The sequence below is a fragment of the Corylus avellana genome, chromosome ca11, assembly GCF_901000735.1.
Source record: "Corylus avellana chromosome ca11, CavTom2PMs-1.0".
NCBI classification, from domain to species: Eukaryota; Viridiplantae; Streptophyta; class Magnoliopsida; order Fagales; family Betulaceae; genus Corylus; species Corylus avellana.
In genome coordinates, this window is record NC_081551.1 from 21,660,746 (window position 1) to 21,680,272 (window position 19,527).

Here is a 19,527-nt window from a genome sequence, read left to right on the forward strand (position 1 = left end):
CACTTCATTTTCTTTATATTAACAAACAATTCAAAATACAAAACTCTAAAATGTACTTAAGTTTTTATCTTAGGCAGTTTGAACGTATGTGAAATTTGGGTAACTTATTATTAATAGGAAATGATGGGAACCAATGGGAACAGAAGAAAAGATCAATAACAAAGTTGGAAGTTTCAATCTAGAACCAACCTTAAATTTGCTTAAACGTCCGGCAAATGAATAATATAAAAAGGTATAATGCCCCTTCCCCTTTTTCCTTCTGTTTTGCAAAACGTGGGGAGGATCTGCCAAACCTGAGGGTGACAGAAGGTAAAAGATTGACATTCAATTATTGGGTTAAACCCAAACCTACATTTATTTCCAAGAACATTCTTGCTCAAAAATCGGAATCGATTACTGTTAATTTCCAAGGAATGATTTCCTACGGGCCTGGATCATTCTATAATGTGACGTAAAAAAGACCTGGTTAAGGTTAGCACTTTTTTGGTTAGATTTAAAACCAAGTACCCCCTTTGCCTACGAGTTGGGAAGGGGGAGGGGGGAAGAGATATCTCATTTTTAGGCAGCATCAGTCAAGGCATTATTACAGTAGTGCTCAAGAATGTATTCCTTAAAAGCATCTTCTCAAAAACACAAAATGGGATTTTTTTTTTTTTACCTTTTCTTGTGTGTGTGTGTGTGTGTGTGTGTAGCTAACTTCAAACAAGTTGCTCAAAGACGTGTTGTTGAATGTCTTCTTCCCATTTTATGGCATGCAGGTAGGTATGGGTAATCAATGAATTTGGCTTAGTTTGATGGAATGCAGAAGCGGGGTCTATATCTGTACTGAGTAACTTAGCCAGAAGCGACAAAGCATAGCAAATCTTGGTGCCATTGGTCCCTCCATCATAATTACGACAAGCAGAGAAGATTTGAATGAACCCCGAAAGATGCATTTCAATCAAGATGTAAGCGTAGCAATAACACAGATTTGGCCTACTCATTCAAACTATTTTGTAAGTGAAGTGGAAAGGAGCAGAACTAAGAAAGCAAAACACATAGGACCCTTCAATCAAAACACACATACCCAAAGCCAAAAACTTTCTGAAAACAAAAATAATTGCTAAAAGACCCGCAGTTCTTGGACCTCACACAAAAAATAAGTACATTTTTGGCCTTTGATTCAGAAACCCAGTACTGAAAAACTCAACCATCTGCAAAACAAAAAAAAAAAAATTTAAAAAAGGGAGTGTTTTAGACAGGAGGAAACAAAGGGTTCATGAATAAGGATGGATAAAGCAGTGGGGGTAATTCAATTACCATTATGGGATCTGGAATTGAAGATGGGAAAGTCATGAAAGGAAGTGGGAACGGAAATTGATAGCCGGGTTGTTGATACTGATGAGCTGTTTGACGATTTGTCATCCAAGTCAAGCCATGAATTATCTCTCTCTTTAGGCGGCCACTCGTCGAAGAAGCGATGAACGGTCTTCTGGGGTTGTTGTTCTTTCTCGATTTCGATAGGCATTTCATTCTTTATATTACTACCCAGAACAAAGCAATGCTGGTGGTCTTGCTCTGGTTGTTTTGTGGAATCACTGAGGCTCTGAAGCTGCAGGTAAGAGTACTCACTCTGTAAACCAGAGCAACCCCTTTGTTTTGAACAAGATGTGCTCATTGTCAATGGTGTGAGTTGCCAAGAATCATCCATAGATGGACCGGATAAGCTCCTCATAGACCCAGAAGGCTCTGAGAAGAAAGCATGCTCATCCACCTCCTCTTTCAGCCCATTAATATACCTGTTTCTTCTTCCCAAGAACAAAGAAAATCACAATCATTACCAAATACGTATACAAGAAACTAGTAAGTACCATATTTTGCTTTTATAGACTTCTTTTTTGTTGAGACAGACCTGTAATCTGTGTTGGTCTGGGAGGAGTAAGAAGCAGACTCCAACAGGTAGGGGCTATTGTTGTCTTGAGGTGGCAAACCAATCCCAGAAGGCCTTGAAGAAGATGTGGGATGATAAATGAAGGGGTGGTGAAAGTGGGTACTGTAGTAAGAATGGTGAGGGTGGTGGTGGGGCTCTGAGGACACTGTAGAAAGTGAAGAAAGAGAACGAGAGGTTGGGGTTAGTGCAGAGTGGTTCTTGGTGATTGATGATGAGATTGTTGGAGTTGACGGATTTGTGTTTGTTGATGTTGTTTTCAGGACTTCCACAGGCTTTCTTGAACGGTTTTTCCCTCTGTGCATGTGTCTCTCGCAGTACTTCGAATCTGGGAATGCCTCTTTTGAGCACCTCCATTTTTTCCCATCTGTTCTTCTGCACCTGCCTGGCTCTGGGTCTATTTTCCTCCCCAAACCCATCTGCAAGTAGTTCCAGCCAACTGCACCCAAAAACACCTCAAATCCCATTTGTCACCAAAGGCACAAACTTTCATTCAAAAGCTCAAAATAAAAATATGTGGAGATACACACACGCGCCAAGAGAGAGAGAGAGAGACAGAAGAGAGTCTAGTTGGCTTACTATGTTGAGGTTGGTGAGGTAAATACTTTGACGAGAGAGGAGAGTCCAGGCAACTTCGTTTGATAGTGAAGAGGAGATCAGGTGGGATAGGGATGCCTGATGCCATGTACTTGAAGATTAGAGCTTGGTGTTCAAGCTCTTGCCACTGAGAAGCAGTGAAGGGAAACCTGGTTCTTCCACTCATCATTGAAGAAAGAAAGAAGGAAGGAAGGAAAGAAAGAAGGAAATATGAAACAAAGCACCTCTTCAGACTTCACAGGTGCAGTGAAAGGAGGACAGGTTCAGAGAGAGAAATATGAGAAGCATCAGAGGTGTGTGTGTGTTGTGTGGGTTATCACTTATTACTGAGCCCTCGAAGTAGAGTGGGTATATTTATTTCAGGGACCATTGAGCTGCAGAATCTTCTGTACATGGATAAAAACTAATGGTTCTGATTACAGTGCTGCATGCCACCTCTTTCTTTCTCTCTCTCTCTCCTGCTCCTAATATTATGACTGCACCTCTCTCTTGCTTCTGGTTCTGCAGCTAAGCTGCCTCTGTGGCAGCTCTTGTCTCTGACATCTCTACGGAAACCCATAAACTAAAGCAGAGTAACATTAAAGAATTGGAAAAAACAAAAGAGAAAATAATTATTATTGGCCTTATTATATATAAGACTGTAAGAGAGTTGGTATCTGAAGCCAATGCCTGTCCAAGCAGATTGTACGGTTTAAGCTTTTACTGCTACTAACTCTTTTACTTTTGCTGTTCCTTTACCTCAGAGTCTCAGGCCCCAGTACACCCCACTTACTATTTGACCTTTTTCAATTTGGGAAATTTGGAAAACGAAAGATTAAGGCCAGGGGCTTTTTGGGGTTCTGATAAAACTGGAACCCTCCTTTACTTTTTCCTCTTTTTTAACTACTGATATTTTACTTGTTTCTTTTGTTCTAAATGCTCAGATAACTGAAAGATGTGCAGGTTTAGTCCCCAGTTACTAGTCTTTTCTTTTTTTCTTTTTCTTTTTTTTAAAGGCTTCTTTGCATACCCATCCTCTATAGGTGCTTCAACATTCAGTTCAAACCCCCCAGCAAAAAATAAAACCAACTAATAATTCTTAGTCATTTCATTACTCATACAGGAAAGAGCATTGCTTAAACATTACAAATGTGACCATTTCACTCATATTTTCATTATAGTTGATTTTAGAACTTGAAAATAGTCTAGACATTCAACCTTGCTGCTTTTTGCACTTTCCCCTTTTCTTAAATGGGTTCTCCAGGATCTGAGACAATGACACAGCATTGCATTTAAAAGGCATTTGTTCAGTGGAAGCATGCACCGGAAAGTTCATCTCTGGTTAAGATCTAGCATTTTTCATTTTCATAAACCAGTATCTTGTTACATGCTATTATATATAAACTATAAATGGAACAATAGGCCATTTATGCATTTTCAGTAACCATTGTTTTTCCGACTATTAGATATTTTAGTGTTGGCAATTTCAACGTCAAAACTTATATGGTAAATCTGGTGATTGGCGTATTAAGTAACACACTATCAAATCAATATGTAAAGAAAAAAACTAAAATGCCCCTCACAACATTCACAATATATGGTATTATATATTAATTAAGGATTGAGAATTGAGACAGGTACAGGGCTGTTTTAATGTGTAGTATGAGAATTAATTATGGGGTATCGATGTTGTTTGGTTGCATTAAATTCCCTGGAAACTATTTTTGTAGTGCAAGTTTAGCAGGAACTGTACAACTCTTGGGCACTGTTCTCATGCCTGATGCACTGTTCCTATCCTCTGCCAGGCTCCAACACATGCAAATCGCCTTGTTTTTTGAGCATGACCCCACTTGACAAACATATCCCTCTTACTCTCACCTGCATCCCCTCTTGCATAAATGTTCCTCTTTCAAGGTTGAGAGTTCTTGGAAGAAAAACCCCAATTTCACCTTAAATGCCAAATTCAAATTGAACAGCCATACTTGCGACAGGTCACCGCCAAGGTGGTAGTTGAGTTGGTAAAAGAACTCCTTTCATCCTAATGGTCGCGTGTTCGAATCCGCTTGCGGTAGTAGATGCGTGAACCATATGCTACTATGAAGGGGCTCTACCGGCTTACACTTTCGTGGAGTTGTGGTGATGGGCTCACCTTCTCAGGCAGTAACTATGGCTCAAACCGGACATTCCACAGCGGATGGGAACCCCGATGGTCACGCCCAAGGGCGGAAACTACACTGGTCGCCCCTTCCCATCCTTTTAATTAGAAAAAATAAATAAATAAAAAATACTTGCGACAGGTCACCTGCAAATTTTTTTTTTTAAAAAAAAAATTACGAAATTACTGGTTCCAGAGGACCGAGAGAGCCTTCGATACTTGGATTAATAAATAATTCATCGAGAAAAAAACTGAATAGAGAGAATGGAAAAAAACTGAATAGTACAAAGTACCCGATGATATGTGCCCCTTTTTATGCAAGGCTCCATTAGCTTCCATAGGGTAGTCTTCGTCATCCTTTAGATACTTTGCACTTTCGGGCTTATAACCCTATGATTTATTTTTAAATTAATGCTACATTTTACACTATCATTCCACCCTCATCTCATTGGGTAGTGCTTCTCAACGATTGTTACATAAAACAAAGAAACATCAAAAATCAAAAGTTGATGAACATTGCTACATGAGCCCAATAAAATGAGAATGAAATGTAGGTATAATATATAAGATTAGTCTTATTTTTATATAAAGGCTTCTTGAGTGGGCCTAGGATGATTATTAATGGTATCACCAGTCATGGCAGACTCGAGCATTCAACTTCAGGATTCACTGCTGCGAATGTACAAATATGTGATGTAATCTTTGTCCAGAAAATTCTGAAAGTAGAGGTGACCTATGATGAGAACCTTTGATAGATGAGGAACTCTCATCAATTGGACTAGCTGGTATCATGGGAGAGTGCAGTGCACCCCACATATTTCCCATGCTCTAGCAGACTAGCACTGCCATTAATAGACTTGAAAGACCACTGCCCATATATATACATGCACACGGATTACTCATGTTTCCGCAGTTCTTTCAAATGTTGTGGTTGAGAGGATGACTCCCTGCTCACCCAAAGAAGAAGAGCGTCTCCCATTGAATAAAGACCATTACTTACGCCGAGCAAGATGGGCACTGATGGTCCCAGCCCAAAAGCATTTAAAGGACAGTTTTCTTCTAAATTAAAGATAGTTAAACCGACGAAAAATGCTATTTAAGAGACTGTTATATGACTTCCATACAACTTGATGATATAGTAGTAAAAATCAGAATTTGTTAAAAGAAGAAAACAATGGTTAATTTTCATTGCCACATCATCCAAATTATATAACAATCATATATCCGTCCACTAAATAGTATTACTCCAAACTAACATGTCCCTAGATCATGTGATTTTCATGTAGATTCATATGCTTCATTAAAAATGCATGTAAAAAGCACACGTTCTAGAGTCGGTGGTCAATTTAATAGATTAGGTTAGAAATTTGTCTTTTTGATGAAAAATTGTCCCTTAAAAGAAGAGTAATACTACACACCTACTCCCGCACTCTCTAACTTATAAAATCATTACTAATAATAATTTTAAAAACCACGACAGAAAGTGTGTAACATCACTCTTGAATGTGACCGTTCAAGGGAGGATACTGATGGGTCAATACACTATGCTGCTTAGAAAGTGAATGTACACGAGCTTGCTTTGACAAATGGTCTGCAGGAGAAATAAATGCATGACACTCAGTGTGCAATATTTGACAACTTCGACCCTCATAATTAACTAAATACCTCCAATACTTTTTGACAACAATATGAGAATCTTATTCTACTTTTAATCCTTTTCAAAATCTAAACTCAAGAAGCAACATTTATGACATCAAGGTTCACCGGCTAACGTGAAGAATAATGCCATATACCACACCAATATCCTATTCTATCGAAGTGGCAAGGTCTAATACTAATAACTTTTGAATCGGCCATTGAGAAGCATAAAAAAGGACGTAGAATGAATTGCAGTATATAAAATAGAATGGAGATATTCACAATTGGCAGAACACCTTTCTATATATATATCTGCAGTCCTAACTTCTGTTTGCAATGGCTCTCATGACATATTTATCACTAAGCACGACTTCATTTAATTATACATTTAAGATGAGAGAATCAGAATGAGACTCGAGAATAAGAAAATACAGCAACATTTCATGCCGCGAAGATTTCAACTCATTATAATTGAAAAATTACACATTACAGAACTTGCCTTCAATTTACAACAAAATGCTACAAACTCCAGGCCAATCTAGCATGGCAGCATTATTCCTTCTGGAAGAATGAGAGAACGAGATCTGTATGTACAGAAAAGAGTTGCGTGTCCACGAAAAGCTGCTTGGGATGATAGAGAGAGTGGAAGAAAAAAGTTAGCATGATTCCATAATACAGAGCATTAAGAGCATCCCAAACGAGTAATTTGACTAAACCCTTGCAGGGTTTTAATATGACATCCTAAAATAAAGATAAACCAATATCATGGTTGTTAATCAAAGCTGGGGCACCTAGAAGGAAAAGAAGCGGTTTTAAGAATTATTCTTGAACCCATGACCTCACCTACCACCCTCTTCAGACCTATTATTGTTTTGATAAGTAAACACAATTTACTAAAAAAGCGCAAAAGGTGCAATTAAAGTATGTAGGAAATATATAAGGGAAACGCCTAATTAGCAGAAGAAAAAGGCCGAAAGCTAAAAATATTAAAGTCAAAGACAGTTGTCCAGTGATAAAGAGTCTTGAAGAAAAAATCCCCTTGGTTCCGCTGTCGGTCCTTCGCAGCCTTCAAAACTTCTATCATTTTTTTTTTTTGCCAAATACACCACATACAGCAAGAGAGAACCATCTTTCACATAATAGCATTCTGAAGCCTACCAAAATACCCTTTCCAGAAAGCGAAAAGGTTTACCACACGACTAGGCATAGCCCACACCAACCTACAAGGTTGAAGATGGTATTCCATAGGACGCTAGCCATCTCACAATTAAGTAAAAGTAGGTCCATTGACTCTCATTCTCTCTCCTCTTAGGGCCAATAACTTGATAAAAAAAATTGCCTTGCATAAACAAATGAAAATCATGTTGGATGGTAGGGAAACACACCTTCATAAATGGACGATCACGACTAGGGAATGAGTCGATGAAACTCTCCTTCAAAAGCAATGATACCTATAAAGTAGAAGGGATTTAGTTTTAGATTTCCAGCAATATTTTATAGATTGTTAAAACAAGTCAATGTTATCAAATGATTATTTGCCCTTCCACATCCAAAGTCAAATCATCATGTAGTTGTGCATCTATGTTTGCACACTTGTTGGGTATGAAAGTCTTTGAGCACAAAGTTATCATTTTCTCCATCCATCAAGTAAAGTGAAAAAATGAATCTTCACTTTCCTGATAAACAAAAGGGACTTTAAATAATAATCTGATCCCTATGCTAACTTCTACATGATAGTGAAGATTCATTTTTTCACTATACTTGATGGATGGAGAAAATGATAACGTTTTTGCACATGTCTGCATAAATTTCTAATTCCCATCCCTTTAATCTTAGTGATGTTTGTATCTACCACTTAAATATCAGATCTGGATTAAAAGAATATAGTGAAACTTTTTCATGATAGGTAAAAGGAGGTCTAATTTAAAAGAATATAGTGAAACTTTAATCAACGCTATTTCATCAAGCAAATCCTTTTTTCTAAAAACTTGGTTTTTGATACATTAATATTTATCCTAAACACTAAAAGCAAATAGAAAAATGGTGAATTTAATGAAGATTCTAACATTTTTCCTTGCCTTGGGCCCAAACTCCTGCTCAATTAATAAGACCCAACACATAGAATATTAAACTTAAATGAGAGGTATTTGTATTCAAACTAAAAAACCACCTACATTGATATCATGATGAATTACCATTTATCTCAAAGGCCGATAGAAATGTGAATTTAATTATTTAATCAATATTCTAAAAGTTACCATAAAAAAATAAAAAAAGAGAAACTTCACTCCCCCCGGGGGAAAGCATCAATTGTTCTGCAATCATAACCTCAAACTTTTAATTTTTGCAAAGTCAGTATTCCAAGAATTTCCCTCTTTTAATTTCACCATTCTTTTGTTAAAATGCCCCCCTTTTTAAATAAAAAAGGTGAGCTGTGGGTGACCATAATTTTATTTTCTTATTATTATTTTGAAAAAGCGGGGCATTTGAACAAAAAAATGGTGAAATTAAAAGGGAGAAATTCTTGGGACACTGACGTTGCATAAATTAAAAGTTCGAGGTTATAAGTGCAAAACCATTGATATAGGGGCAAGTGAAGTTTCCCCAAAAAATAAAAAGAAAAATTGATTTTAGCATTCACAACCAACTATTAGAAACCAGTCAAATCAAGATTGCCTAACATTCAACTTGGAAAAAAAAAAAAAAAATACAAACCTTATCATCATTGGACTGTACATTTGTAATTGTATGTGAACGGAGCTTAGAGCAAAGAGAATCCAAGTAAGACCTTAGTACTGCTAGGAAACCCTTGGCTGCTTCGACCTACATGTCACAAAAACATCAGAACAACAGGGAAGCTACCACTGAAATTACAGTTTGCCACATCATTACTAGGTAAGAATCATTTCAAATAGAAAATATATGGCAGATTGGACATCACTGATACTTGATAAAGTTGATATAATTAGCTTAATTGATGTGTCTATTACTTGTCCAGGCTTAATAATTGTTCCTGCCAAAACTAAGATGGTCAAATCAAGATAAGAAACTAAAGAAGGCAGTGAACCTAGGTTCTGCACTAAAAAATAATAAAATATAGATCATTTCCTACAATTAATCAATTAAGATAATACGGGAACAAATATGTATTACGAAAGGCAAAAGCTACAAAACAATGGCATATCTTATCAACAATGAGTAATCACACAGACTGCTCGCCAGCATTCTTTGAGGCTTGTGACAACATAAGAAGTTCAATTTGCACAAGAGCATAAAAGGTCATATTAGCAAGGGTGCAGATCTGCAAACAAAGGATACTGACAACCATCTTGTATGGATGTGGCCAGCAGAAAAAAACACTAGCAAGCACAAACCAACCCAATCTTAGTATTAAAGGTAAAGGCAAAAAGCCATGCTGGAACCATGATGAAGTGGTCGCAACAAGAAAGCAAACTACAGAATCAGCTTTACCAAATACAACAACAGTACTCAACTAAACTCCCAATGCCTGAGGTTCTCAAGGAAAAGATCACAAACAAAAGCTGCTACTAATACAATCGTTCTAAGGATTTTTACTATAATGACAAACAATCATAACCACAATGTAACTATTACCAAGGTCTAACAATATGTTATTTCAAATAAAAACAGAGGAAGCCTCTCAAGAATATTACAAACAAGGGCTTCCTGCTAGCCTGAACATTCATCAATAGCATTAACAGCTTGTGAGAATTGAGAAAAGGGAGACTTAACGCAGGGGGTGGAGGTTATAAAGGAAGGAACAATGGGGACAAAACAGTAAGGCAGAAGGGCACACCTGCACATCTGTGCATTCGTACACTGGCCGTTTCCTCCCCAAATAACTTTCTCCTACAAGTTTTGCATGATAAGGACGTAAGGAGGAAAATAACTCCTTTTGTTGTGGCAGTTGAGGTATTGACGGTGACTTCACCTGATTAATCATGCAATAAATAAGGTTTAGATAACTTGCTACAAAGTTTAAGCTGAACAATGGGTCCAAATAATAATGGAACTAAACAATATTAAGAAGTTACATAAAGTAGGCAGCAAGAGAACATCACCAAATGTAATAGACAAATAATATGATGCAAAAGAAAATCATGCATTTAAACTGAATTTTGCCCTTTATATTTGCTGGCCAAGATTACAGCGTCCTTTCCCTTGTATCAGCTTCCATGAGTACTCACCCCCATCAAACCACTTTACATTATTTTCAAACTTAGAACCACAATAAAGTCTCCTCCATGTCCGTAAATACTCTAGGATCCATGGGCCTCAAACCCTCATGACCCATAAAAAGGATGCTATCCAAGTCTCAACCAATTGCCAATCACGGATGAGAAGAAAATAAACATTTGATATGGCACATCATAAGTAGGTTGGTTTCTTATGGTTAAACCCATTTAAGGAGAAATTGTCTGAACCCTAAAATTGTTTTGCAAGAAACAACTGCTATCATTTAAAGAAAAAATGTTAACAGTGATTACTCAAATATCTATGATCTTCAATAAGTTTCTGCTTTGTTTAAGGGGTCATAAATTTTTTAAAAAAGGACAATAAGTTTGGATAATGCATCAGTCAACCACCAGTCAAAACTTGCTCGAGTCAAAATTAGTTATCCAAATCAAATTTCTAAAGGAAAAAAAGTATACACCTGGTTCTTGTTGACATCAACCAAAATGACATTAGTCAACTTTGACTGTACTTCATTGGTTTTGTTCTTCACACCCACCTGTACATGAAAATTACTTTTAGTAATCAACCAGATGTCAGAAGTAGTACTACCTAGAGATGACAATGACTGTACGCCAAATTTGGACTCATCTACATCATAAGGACCCTTAAACTTTCCAACAGTATGCATTTGACAAAGGAAATTCTGGACCCAAACAACCTAACTTGCATGCATTTATTGTCTATAGGCCCATTTCTAGTTATGTGCCGAGTGAAATATGGTAAGATACACAAAGCACAACTAATGAGCACTTACAATGTACGGGACAGGTGCATCCAAAAAGTCCAGCATGTCATTTGGTAAAACCTGGATGTTTATGCACATGATTAAGACCCAAAGAATAGTTGAAAAATAATAAGTACTAAAATAATCCTAAAATTCACAGTTGATATTGGCCAGAAGAAAACTATACCGGCATTAGCAGGCTTTGCCACTGGTAGGGACGGATTAGAGGGATAATGGACAAAACTGAGGCTGATAAGATTCCCTGTACATCAAGAATTCCAAATCCAATATAATCTCAAAGGCTGTATTGTATTTCTGAGACTACTGTTAAATTAAGATAAATTATATTTTACTGTTGGTTATTTGATTTAGAAGATATGGTTAAGTTTGTCTTGTTAGTATATGTATTTGAATTGAAGTGTGTAACTTTCCTTTATAAACAATAACAGTGTGTGAGGGGGATTATTATGAAAAATATCCTACCCCTTATTTTTAGTAACTACTAAAAGCAAATGACAAAACGTAAATAATTCAAATAGATTCACATACCAGATTGGAACAAACAACCACAATATGCTTCTCCAGTAGAGCTCCTGCAACCAATGTCAAGACCTACAAAGTGCAAAGACAATCAATATCTATGTTTCAGCCATCATGTAAACCTTGCATACAAGCAAGACATAACCTCTCACATCCAAATTACCGCTGATTACGGGAAGAAACCACCATATTCACCCTGATCAGCATAATTCATATTAAAGATACATGATATCTGTAACATAGTGACAACATTCTAACAGAGACTAGAAATACATATAGGAGGCTACAACATTTGATGATATATCAACTGTAAGGCCCTGGCTTTTACGTAAGTCATAAAGCAGAATTATTGCTATTCCACGTGGCGCTACTACTAAACTTTTACACTTGCAATGGAAGATTTGAGTATAATTTTTTTCAAATTTAGAATGTTTATCCAAAAGATGGCACAACGGATATTTTATTCATTTCATAATTTTAGGGTAAGCGATAAAATGCACAACTACTAGCCAAGCGTACAACAGCTAGCCACAGAGACAAGGATTCCAAGTGCAGGTGCACCCCTTTTTCCTATCAGCTAGTAGCCCTATTCTGGGTAAGGGCATGAAGCCACCCCCTCTATAGACCTAGCCTCCTTGTGGTTGCTTTCCTTGTTACATACATCTCTATGGGAATGTGGACATTTTCTGTAGTAAGACGATTGTTAGTCTAGTCCTACGAAAATTTCACAAACCATCGCTCATGATCTGCAACCCTTTGCTAGACTTTTCAAAAGTGACTGTACAACTTACTACAAGACCTATCGAACCTATTTTATATTGTTCGTAGCCTATGCTCAGGTATTCTTTTCCTGGATTTTATTCCTAAAAGGAATTACCTCTCATGGGTCCTCAAAGCCGATTACTCTGATACCATCCTATAACACCCCAACTTTTATACAAGTTGTAAAGCGGAATTATCGCAATTCCACGTGGCACTATTACTAAACTTTTATACTCAAATCTTCCGTTGCGAGTGTAAAATTTTAGTAGTAGCGCCACATGGAATTGTGATAATTCTGCTTTACGACTTATATAAAAGTCAGGTGGTTACATTAATCTTGCAATTTAGTCATATGAGTGTAAACACACACGCATATGCCTATATAGTCTCTTCGTAACAGTGATGAAAAAAATCCAAACATAAAGTTTATCCTCGAAAAGATGAGCAGGATGTTACTACTAGCCAAGCTCCAGACAACACTATAATAAAGTGTCCAGCAAAAAATAAATATATAAATTCATAGAAAACAACAAAAATGAATGGCAATTAATTTGAGAGCACCATTAATAAAACACAAAGCTGGGCATCAACTTACATTCTCAAGTCGTAAGGAGCCACATATGCATGCAACAGCCCAAACTGATAATGCAGTTGCTTCCTCCTCCACCAAAAGCGCACTGTGAGCCTGATAAAAACCAACAACAATAAGATGCCAACGACCAACAATGCCTGAAATAACGAGTAACATTTTTTTTTTCCTGGGCCATTGGAAAGAGAGTTAAATTTCTAGCAAAAATATTGCCAAATAACAAGGTAAGCCAAAATCATCCACCGATGAAAAAGGTCAGGTTAATTCATCTGATCCTACAAAGTTATCATCAGAATCTACCTCAGCAAACTCCAGACTTGTACTGCATGATCTCAAATCAATAGTTGAGCCACCAATATGTAAAACTGTTTCATCTGGTCTGTGATATTCCAAAGGATGCAGGTGCTCCAAAGGCCAAAACCTTAGTGTTGAACCCCTTGCAGGGAACTGTAACCGATAATACTCGCATATTATCTGTAATGATCCATGGTTGTTTGCCTGGAAACCAGGAAAAATTTGTCAATTGTTAATAGTAGATCCAGGGTACATGATTATGAGGCAAACAGCTTAAAAACATTTAAATAGGCATATCTGAAAAATGACTCATTCAAACCTTAGCCCATTCAAGAATATCAATGAGGTCACTGGGATCCTCCTGGCCAGAGAAAGATGCCTCTTCTGTCTCCGTATCATCAACATCACTTCTAAAATTTCTTTCGTCACTAGGAGAACCCTGAAAACTGCATAAACCAATATATATATGGCATCTATAAGCTGCTTACGATCATACAACAGTGTTTTCTAATTAAGGCATACACAGCTTACAATCAAATAACACTACTTTCTTTCTTTTTTTATAAGTAATCAGAAGTTTTATAAAAAGCATAACTTTCTAATTTCCATCTCCATAGTATTGAAAAGGCATACACATAAAACAGTGTTTTTTACCTACACTTGTTATGAATTAGAGAAGCAACTTTATAAAACAACTAGACATTTACATGTCCTCCATTCACTTGCAAATCATTGGATAATACTTTACCTTCATTCCTTCTCAATCTACCAGTACCCTTCAGCCAATATAATTCAGAACCAAACAAATGCATTCATGGGCATATGGAGGGAAGGTGATATATATATATACTGTCCCCTAAAGGAAAGAAAACGTGAACCCTGAATGTGCTGTTGTCCCTATCACATAATACACTGAACAAGAGAGATTTACCTAGAGGAAGATTCAGAGCTTTCAGACTGATAATGCCGCAGGAGTGGCAGGACAGCATTTGGTAAACGCTTTTCTACCACTTGCTTGTTTGTTGAGCAATCATCAGCGTTGATATAACAATCTTCAGAATTTGCAGCACTAGATTCTCTTTTCACTGTCACCATCTCAGAATCAGGATCTACAGGAACACCATTATCATTGACACCTTTCTTCAGCAAACAAAGGTCCCCATCAAGCATTTGACGATCTTCGTGACTCCCATCATCTGAAACTCTTTCAGGCTTAGACTCTCTTAAACTTAATTCGGAAGTTTCAGCAGTTCCATTCAGCATGTCCTCTGCAACTCTATGATTCGGTGATACACCATCTGAATTTTCATCTGTATTTTCTTCAAAGTTTTCTTCCTTCCTACAATCCTCAGGGGACTCAAAATTCAAAATACCAATATCTTTTGTTAACCGTTCCAACCTTTCTTCTGTGAATATGCTGCAGGAAAATTTCAAAAAATGACAATATGACCAACGACATGAACAAAGAAAAGAAGTATGTTGCTGGCATTGAATAGTAAATACAAAGTACTATATCAAATAGAACCTTCCTCTAAAACATGAATTTACACCCAATGTTACCCATCAACATGAGAGAGAGAGAGAGAGAGCGAGAGAGAGAGATAGAGAGATTTTGCAGCCTAACCTTATATTTATTTTATAACTAAAAACTTGAGTTCTCCCATAAGAAAAATCCATTTTAAGGAATCACGTGAAATTTTCTTTAAAAGTTGTTGCTCGGGTCAGGAAAACGCACATCCTAAGTTCTATTACACATTCTCTTTCCTCCATTTTGTAGTGATCAAATGGAGAACAGAATGCTCTTGGGTGTCTTTCCAGTTGTGCACCTTAGGAATATAGCAAATAAGATCCAGGTTAAACATTAATAATTATATTCAACATGTGCCTACACAAAGAAAAGCCATCACCCTCTATTCCCATTGTAACTCCCACCTACTGCAATTCAAAACCAAAAGTAAATTGATCAAACATAAATTTACACACCTATTCAATACACCAAAATGCAATTCAAAGAATGGAAGCCTTGAGAGAATGCAATAACATCTCCGTGTGGTTAATATATGACGGCTTAAAGATGGGCAGGAAGGTGGTTTATCTGAAATCATGGAAAGCAATCCAGAGGGCTTTTGTACTAGTTCTTCAACTAACACACAGCATCCGTACATTGTTGAATCATCAGCTACCTATGAAACAAATAAAAAAATTGCATAGGTTTGTATCATACAGAAAAATAAATAAATAAGGATCCCAAATAATTAACTTGGAGAAAAAGAAAGCAAACAAATTAAATCTATTCAAGTAAAAGGAGAAAATAGCTCAAATGGGGCACACCAGTACAAAGTTAAGCAAGTGTCTTAAATTTCAATGCATATCAATTAGAGCTAATAAAAATTAGAAAGCTAACAGTCCATAACTCAATTATGTTAATCCCCTTGGGCCTTGCATGCCTTCAAGAAGAAGGTTTCTCCTCCTTGAGCATTAAAATACAACTCCAAACAATCACTGAACGGCATGACTCAATAAACTGGTTCATTGCAAAACCAGCAACTCCGAACATACTTCCCCAGTAATATTAACAGTATATACCACAATAATGGATTTCCATGAGTCTAGCAATATGTTATGCTTAGTGTGTGTTTAACTGGAGCACACAAGATCTTGGCATAGGAAAAACTAATTCAAACTCCAACCATTCCTATTTAGATTAAATGCTCCTCCGATGATCACATCGTTTCTCCAAATTGAGCTGTAGCTCCTTTTGAACCTTCATACCCATTTCAGTAATCATTAGATAGATCATTTCTCAAACAATATAGCCATTAATAGGGAATGATTCTGAGACATTATGAACAATAACAGCCAATGTGTTAGGTTGCTCATGGAATTCTTGTTAAGAAAAGAGCAAATGATACAAATGCAAGAAAACAAAAGCAATGCAACATAACATCCTGTAGCTTACCTGTAACCGGAATACAAAGGAGAGATCACTTTGTTTGAAGTGTTCCTGTAATATAAGCAATGAACTAGAGGATCAAAAATTTCGGAAATTATACTGGAAGCTACTCAAACTGTAAATTTGAAGGAAAACAAACCAAACTAGGCAAATATAACTCATCAAAGGCTACAGTAACATAAGCATTAACTAGCTGGTGATAAAAAAGGTTTTCATGATAACACAATGGAGCATAATATGTCAAAGTACCTGCCCAAGAAGAATTTCATTCAACTCACTCATGGAAGGACTTCTCTCAACGGAATGAACCTGAAATTACACATCACCAAGTTTTAGAAACACCTGTGTAAAAGCTCACGCCTACTTTAAGAACAAACAAAAACAAAAATCTGCTTTGAGTGCTAAAATACATAAGCAAGAAATAAAATAAAGACTAAAGTCTCAAACCAGTTAGGCGCATAAGCGTTCAGACATTTAACTTCTCGAAAAGTAGAAAGAAACATGCTCACATGAATATCAGTTGTGCCAAACTTTCTATTCTTACATAAACTGCATGAGTGATGTAGTTGCACCATAGTTTGACAAATTCTGTTACTTTTTTAATCCCGTTTTTTATATCAGAGAGCGATAACAGGCTAGCGCTTCCCCTCCCAAATACCTCCTTCCCATTGTTGGACCAAAGACCAAGAACTTCCCCTTATTAAAGGGCTAGAGGTATCAGATGGCTACAAGGGCCAGTTATGTCTTCACTTAACCGTTGGATTAGTGATATTACACAGTGGACCCCCCCACTTTCCCTGAAGGTACAAATGTCTCCTGCTAAAAACAATTGATATCATATGAAAAATTACCCTGAGTTTCCGGTTATTTCTTGTTTATCTTTTGTCGCAGTTGCGAGCATTATTAGAGAAATATCTTAAAAGTGGTTTTTTTGTGGATAAATCAAATTATATCGAAAAAATACAAGACACTACCCTTAGTAAACAGGCACTGTGCAAGAGAATGGCACTAAAAAATTAGCATCCAAAGCTTAAAAAGTCTTAAAAATCTATAAAGGAAGAAAACCAATAACAGCTCAAAGATTTCATCCAATTAAAAGGGGTAAAGAAAAGGAGGGTATCTGAAGGCTTAATTATCATAGTTTTTACTCTTATTAACTTATGTAGATTTCTATGAACAGACTCGAACATTAAAAGCGGAAGAGATTTGGAAGGCATCAACTTCTCTAAAGTTTCAAACTTTAATGAGCATTTTTCTAGCGCCAGTAAGATGGTAACTAAATAAACTTCAAGCATAAGTTACATTTTATGATTCCACAGCAGCTGAACAACTAGAAGTCATGAGCAATAAGAAATATAGCTCCTAACTTTCAAATACACAAACTGATCATTCCAAAAATTGACCCAAAAAGCATACACCCAACCTCCAAGCCTCCAGGGAAGCAAAATGAAAGAAGATCTTTGTATTTAAGAGGCAGCTGCTTTTCTGGAGGGTAAACAAATAAGACCTGAAAATAGAACAACAACCAATCAAATCAAATGTGTAACAAACATCTAAATGCAAATGAACTCAACATTTTCTTAAGAATAATACCCACCTGAGGTTCAATGTTGGGTTCTACACGCGATTGATTCTGAGAACTTAGCGCACTTCGCAATCTTCCAGAACCTTCAGACTTTCTGGCAATGTATTGCCTATGAAGTGCTTGAATATCACAGTTAGGATGAAGCCCTACAACTACCATGCTCTCAAAAAGTTTTGTTGGCTCCTTTAAAGACCTATGATCCTGCACACTTAAATAGGATAGATGTTATTCAAAACACTATAGACAAAACTGTCATTTTATGAGAAAAAAGCCACGACAAAAATTGTAATCACCAACTGCGGCCAGTATCAGCCATCATATTGCCATAATGAACTAACTGAATGAAACAAGCAGGATGGTATGGCTATATAAAATCAAACTTGGAAAACCTTTCAGCAACAGCTTGCTGAATTTCCTCCATTGAGAAAAATTAGCAACATGAACATGGAAGAGTCCACTGAAACACCATAGCATACCAAGTATTGCAACTGAAAGCTTGCCCATTGGCGTTTTTGGCTAGTCAGAACTTCTGGATTGTATGTTGCACTTTTCACTTCAGATGGCTGTGAGAATCCTTTTAGCACTCTAGCAACTTGGCGCTGCAGTTTTTGTATTGGGCTACCACCATTATCATCTTTCGACGAAAATACCACAGATGGCCGTGGTGAACGAGCAGCAGTGGCAGCAGCAGCCGCAGCAGCAACAGCTCTTGCAACATCTTCAAACGAAGCACCCCAACCTGGGCTACCTGTCTCTTCATTATTAGCCATCCTAAAAAATATCCCTCCTGCACACAATAATACAAGTCTGAGATACACAAAATTATTACAAAATCACTAGCTAAATTATAATACATATTCCGGCAGAAACACAAAGCTTGATACTCAAGACCTCACACTATATCTGACACCCAGAACTAGAAACGACCAGTCAATAGTTAGCTTAGCAGCAAACACTGTTGTTAACAACTACAAATAAAGCAACTTTTAGATTGTCCTCAAATCCAAGACAACATAGAGCATAAAAAATGAACGATAAATGATTAAGAACATTTATGAATAGGATCTCCAAAATAAAATCCCATATCAAGAAACACACAAAATCAAATCAAGAAATTATCCAAAAATCAAAACAACACCTACCATTAGCATTGACTCAATAATCCTCAAATTCCATATAAATGATTAAGAACATTTATGAATAGGGTCCCCAAAATAAAATCCCATATCAAGAAACACACAAACCCACTTTTAGTGGACGCTATTGGTGATTAATTTTATTTTTTTTTTAATTTTTCTACCTACTCTTTAGGGTCGACAAACTAATAGTTGAAAGTCGACCCTAATGATGAGTCTTTAGCGTCCACTTTTAGTGGACGCTATTGGTGATTAATTTATTTTTTTATTTTTTATTTTATTTTTCTACCTACTTTAGCTTTCCATCTCTAATACTTAAGTATTAGGGTCGACTAAAGAGTAGGTAGAAAAATAAAATAAAAAAGTCGACCCTAATGATGAGTCTTCAGCG

At 36.7% G+C, this 19,527-nt stretch overlaps 2 protein-coding genes across 5 annotated transcripts; both read right to left on the minus strand.

Moving 5' to 3' along the window:
* Nucleotides 1-954: 954 nt before the first annotated feature.
* Nucleotides 955-3,037, minus strand: LOC132165796 (growth-regulating factor 1). Of its 3 annotated transcripts, XM_059576478.1 has the most exons (4): nt 2,507-3,037; nt 1,892-2,366; nt 1,300-1,787; nt 955-1,193 (listed from the first exon to the last, which is right to left on the minus strand). In XM_059576478.1, exons 1-4 carry the CDS (start codon nt 2,691-2,693, stop codon nt 1,186-1,188), a joined length of 1,158 nt encoding a protein of 385 aa, XP_059432461.1. In that variant the 5' UTR covers nt 2,694-3,037; the 3' UTR covers nt 955-1,185. The 3 variants fall into 3 exon arrangements, with proteins under 3 accessions (XP_059432461.1, XP_059432463.1, XP_059432464.1); XM_059576480.1 differs by having other exon boundaries at nt 955-1,784; XM_059576481.1 differs by having other exon boundaries at nt 955-1,778; nt 2,507-3,036.
* A 2,816-nt stretch (nt 3,038-5,853) lies between these two features.
* Nucleotides 5,854-18,787, minus strand: LOC132165344 (uncharacterized; the record flags this gene model as incomplete). 2 transcript variants are annotated; one of them, XR_009438487.1, is given in 19 exon segments in its annotated part: nt 5,854-6,249; nt 6,796-6,917; nt 7,682-7,747; nt 9,012-9,119; nt 10,114-10,248; nt 10,972-11,049; nt 11,308-11,358; nt 11,465-11,539; nt 11,827-11,889; nt 13,175-13,264; nt 13,469-13,666; nt 13,782-13,908; nt 14,394-14,879; nt 15,446-15,645; nt 16,422-16,466; nt 16,665-16,724; nt 17,839-17,922; nt 18,013-18,201; nt 18,477-18,787. XR_009438487.1 is itself a non-coding variant. In XM_059575865.1 (18 exon segments), coding segments are annotated over 18 exon segments (2,435 nt in total), but the record flags the coding sequence as incomplete, so codon positions are not given.
* Between the last annotated feature and the right edge of the window lie 740 nt (nt 18,788-19,527).

Coding starts and splice junctions, on each gene's coding strand:
- LOC132165796 (XM_059576478.1), bottom strand. CDS start 2,693: ATGATGAGTGGAAGAACCAGGTTTCCCTTCACTGCTTCTCAGTGGCAA. Junction 2,367..2,506: donor ACCTCACCAACCTCAACATA/GTAAGCCAACTA, acceptor TTTTGGGTGCAG/TTGGCTGGAACTACTTGCAG. Junction 1,788..1,891: donor CAGACCAACACAGATTACAG/GTCTGTCTCAAC, acceptor GTTCTTGGGAAG/AAGAAACAGGTATATTAATG.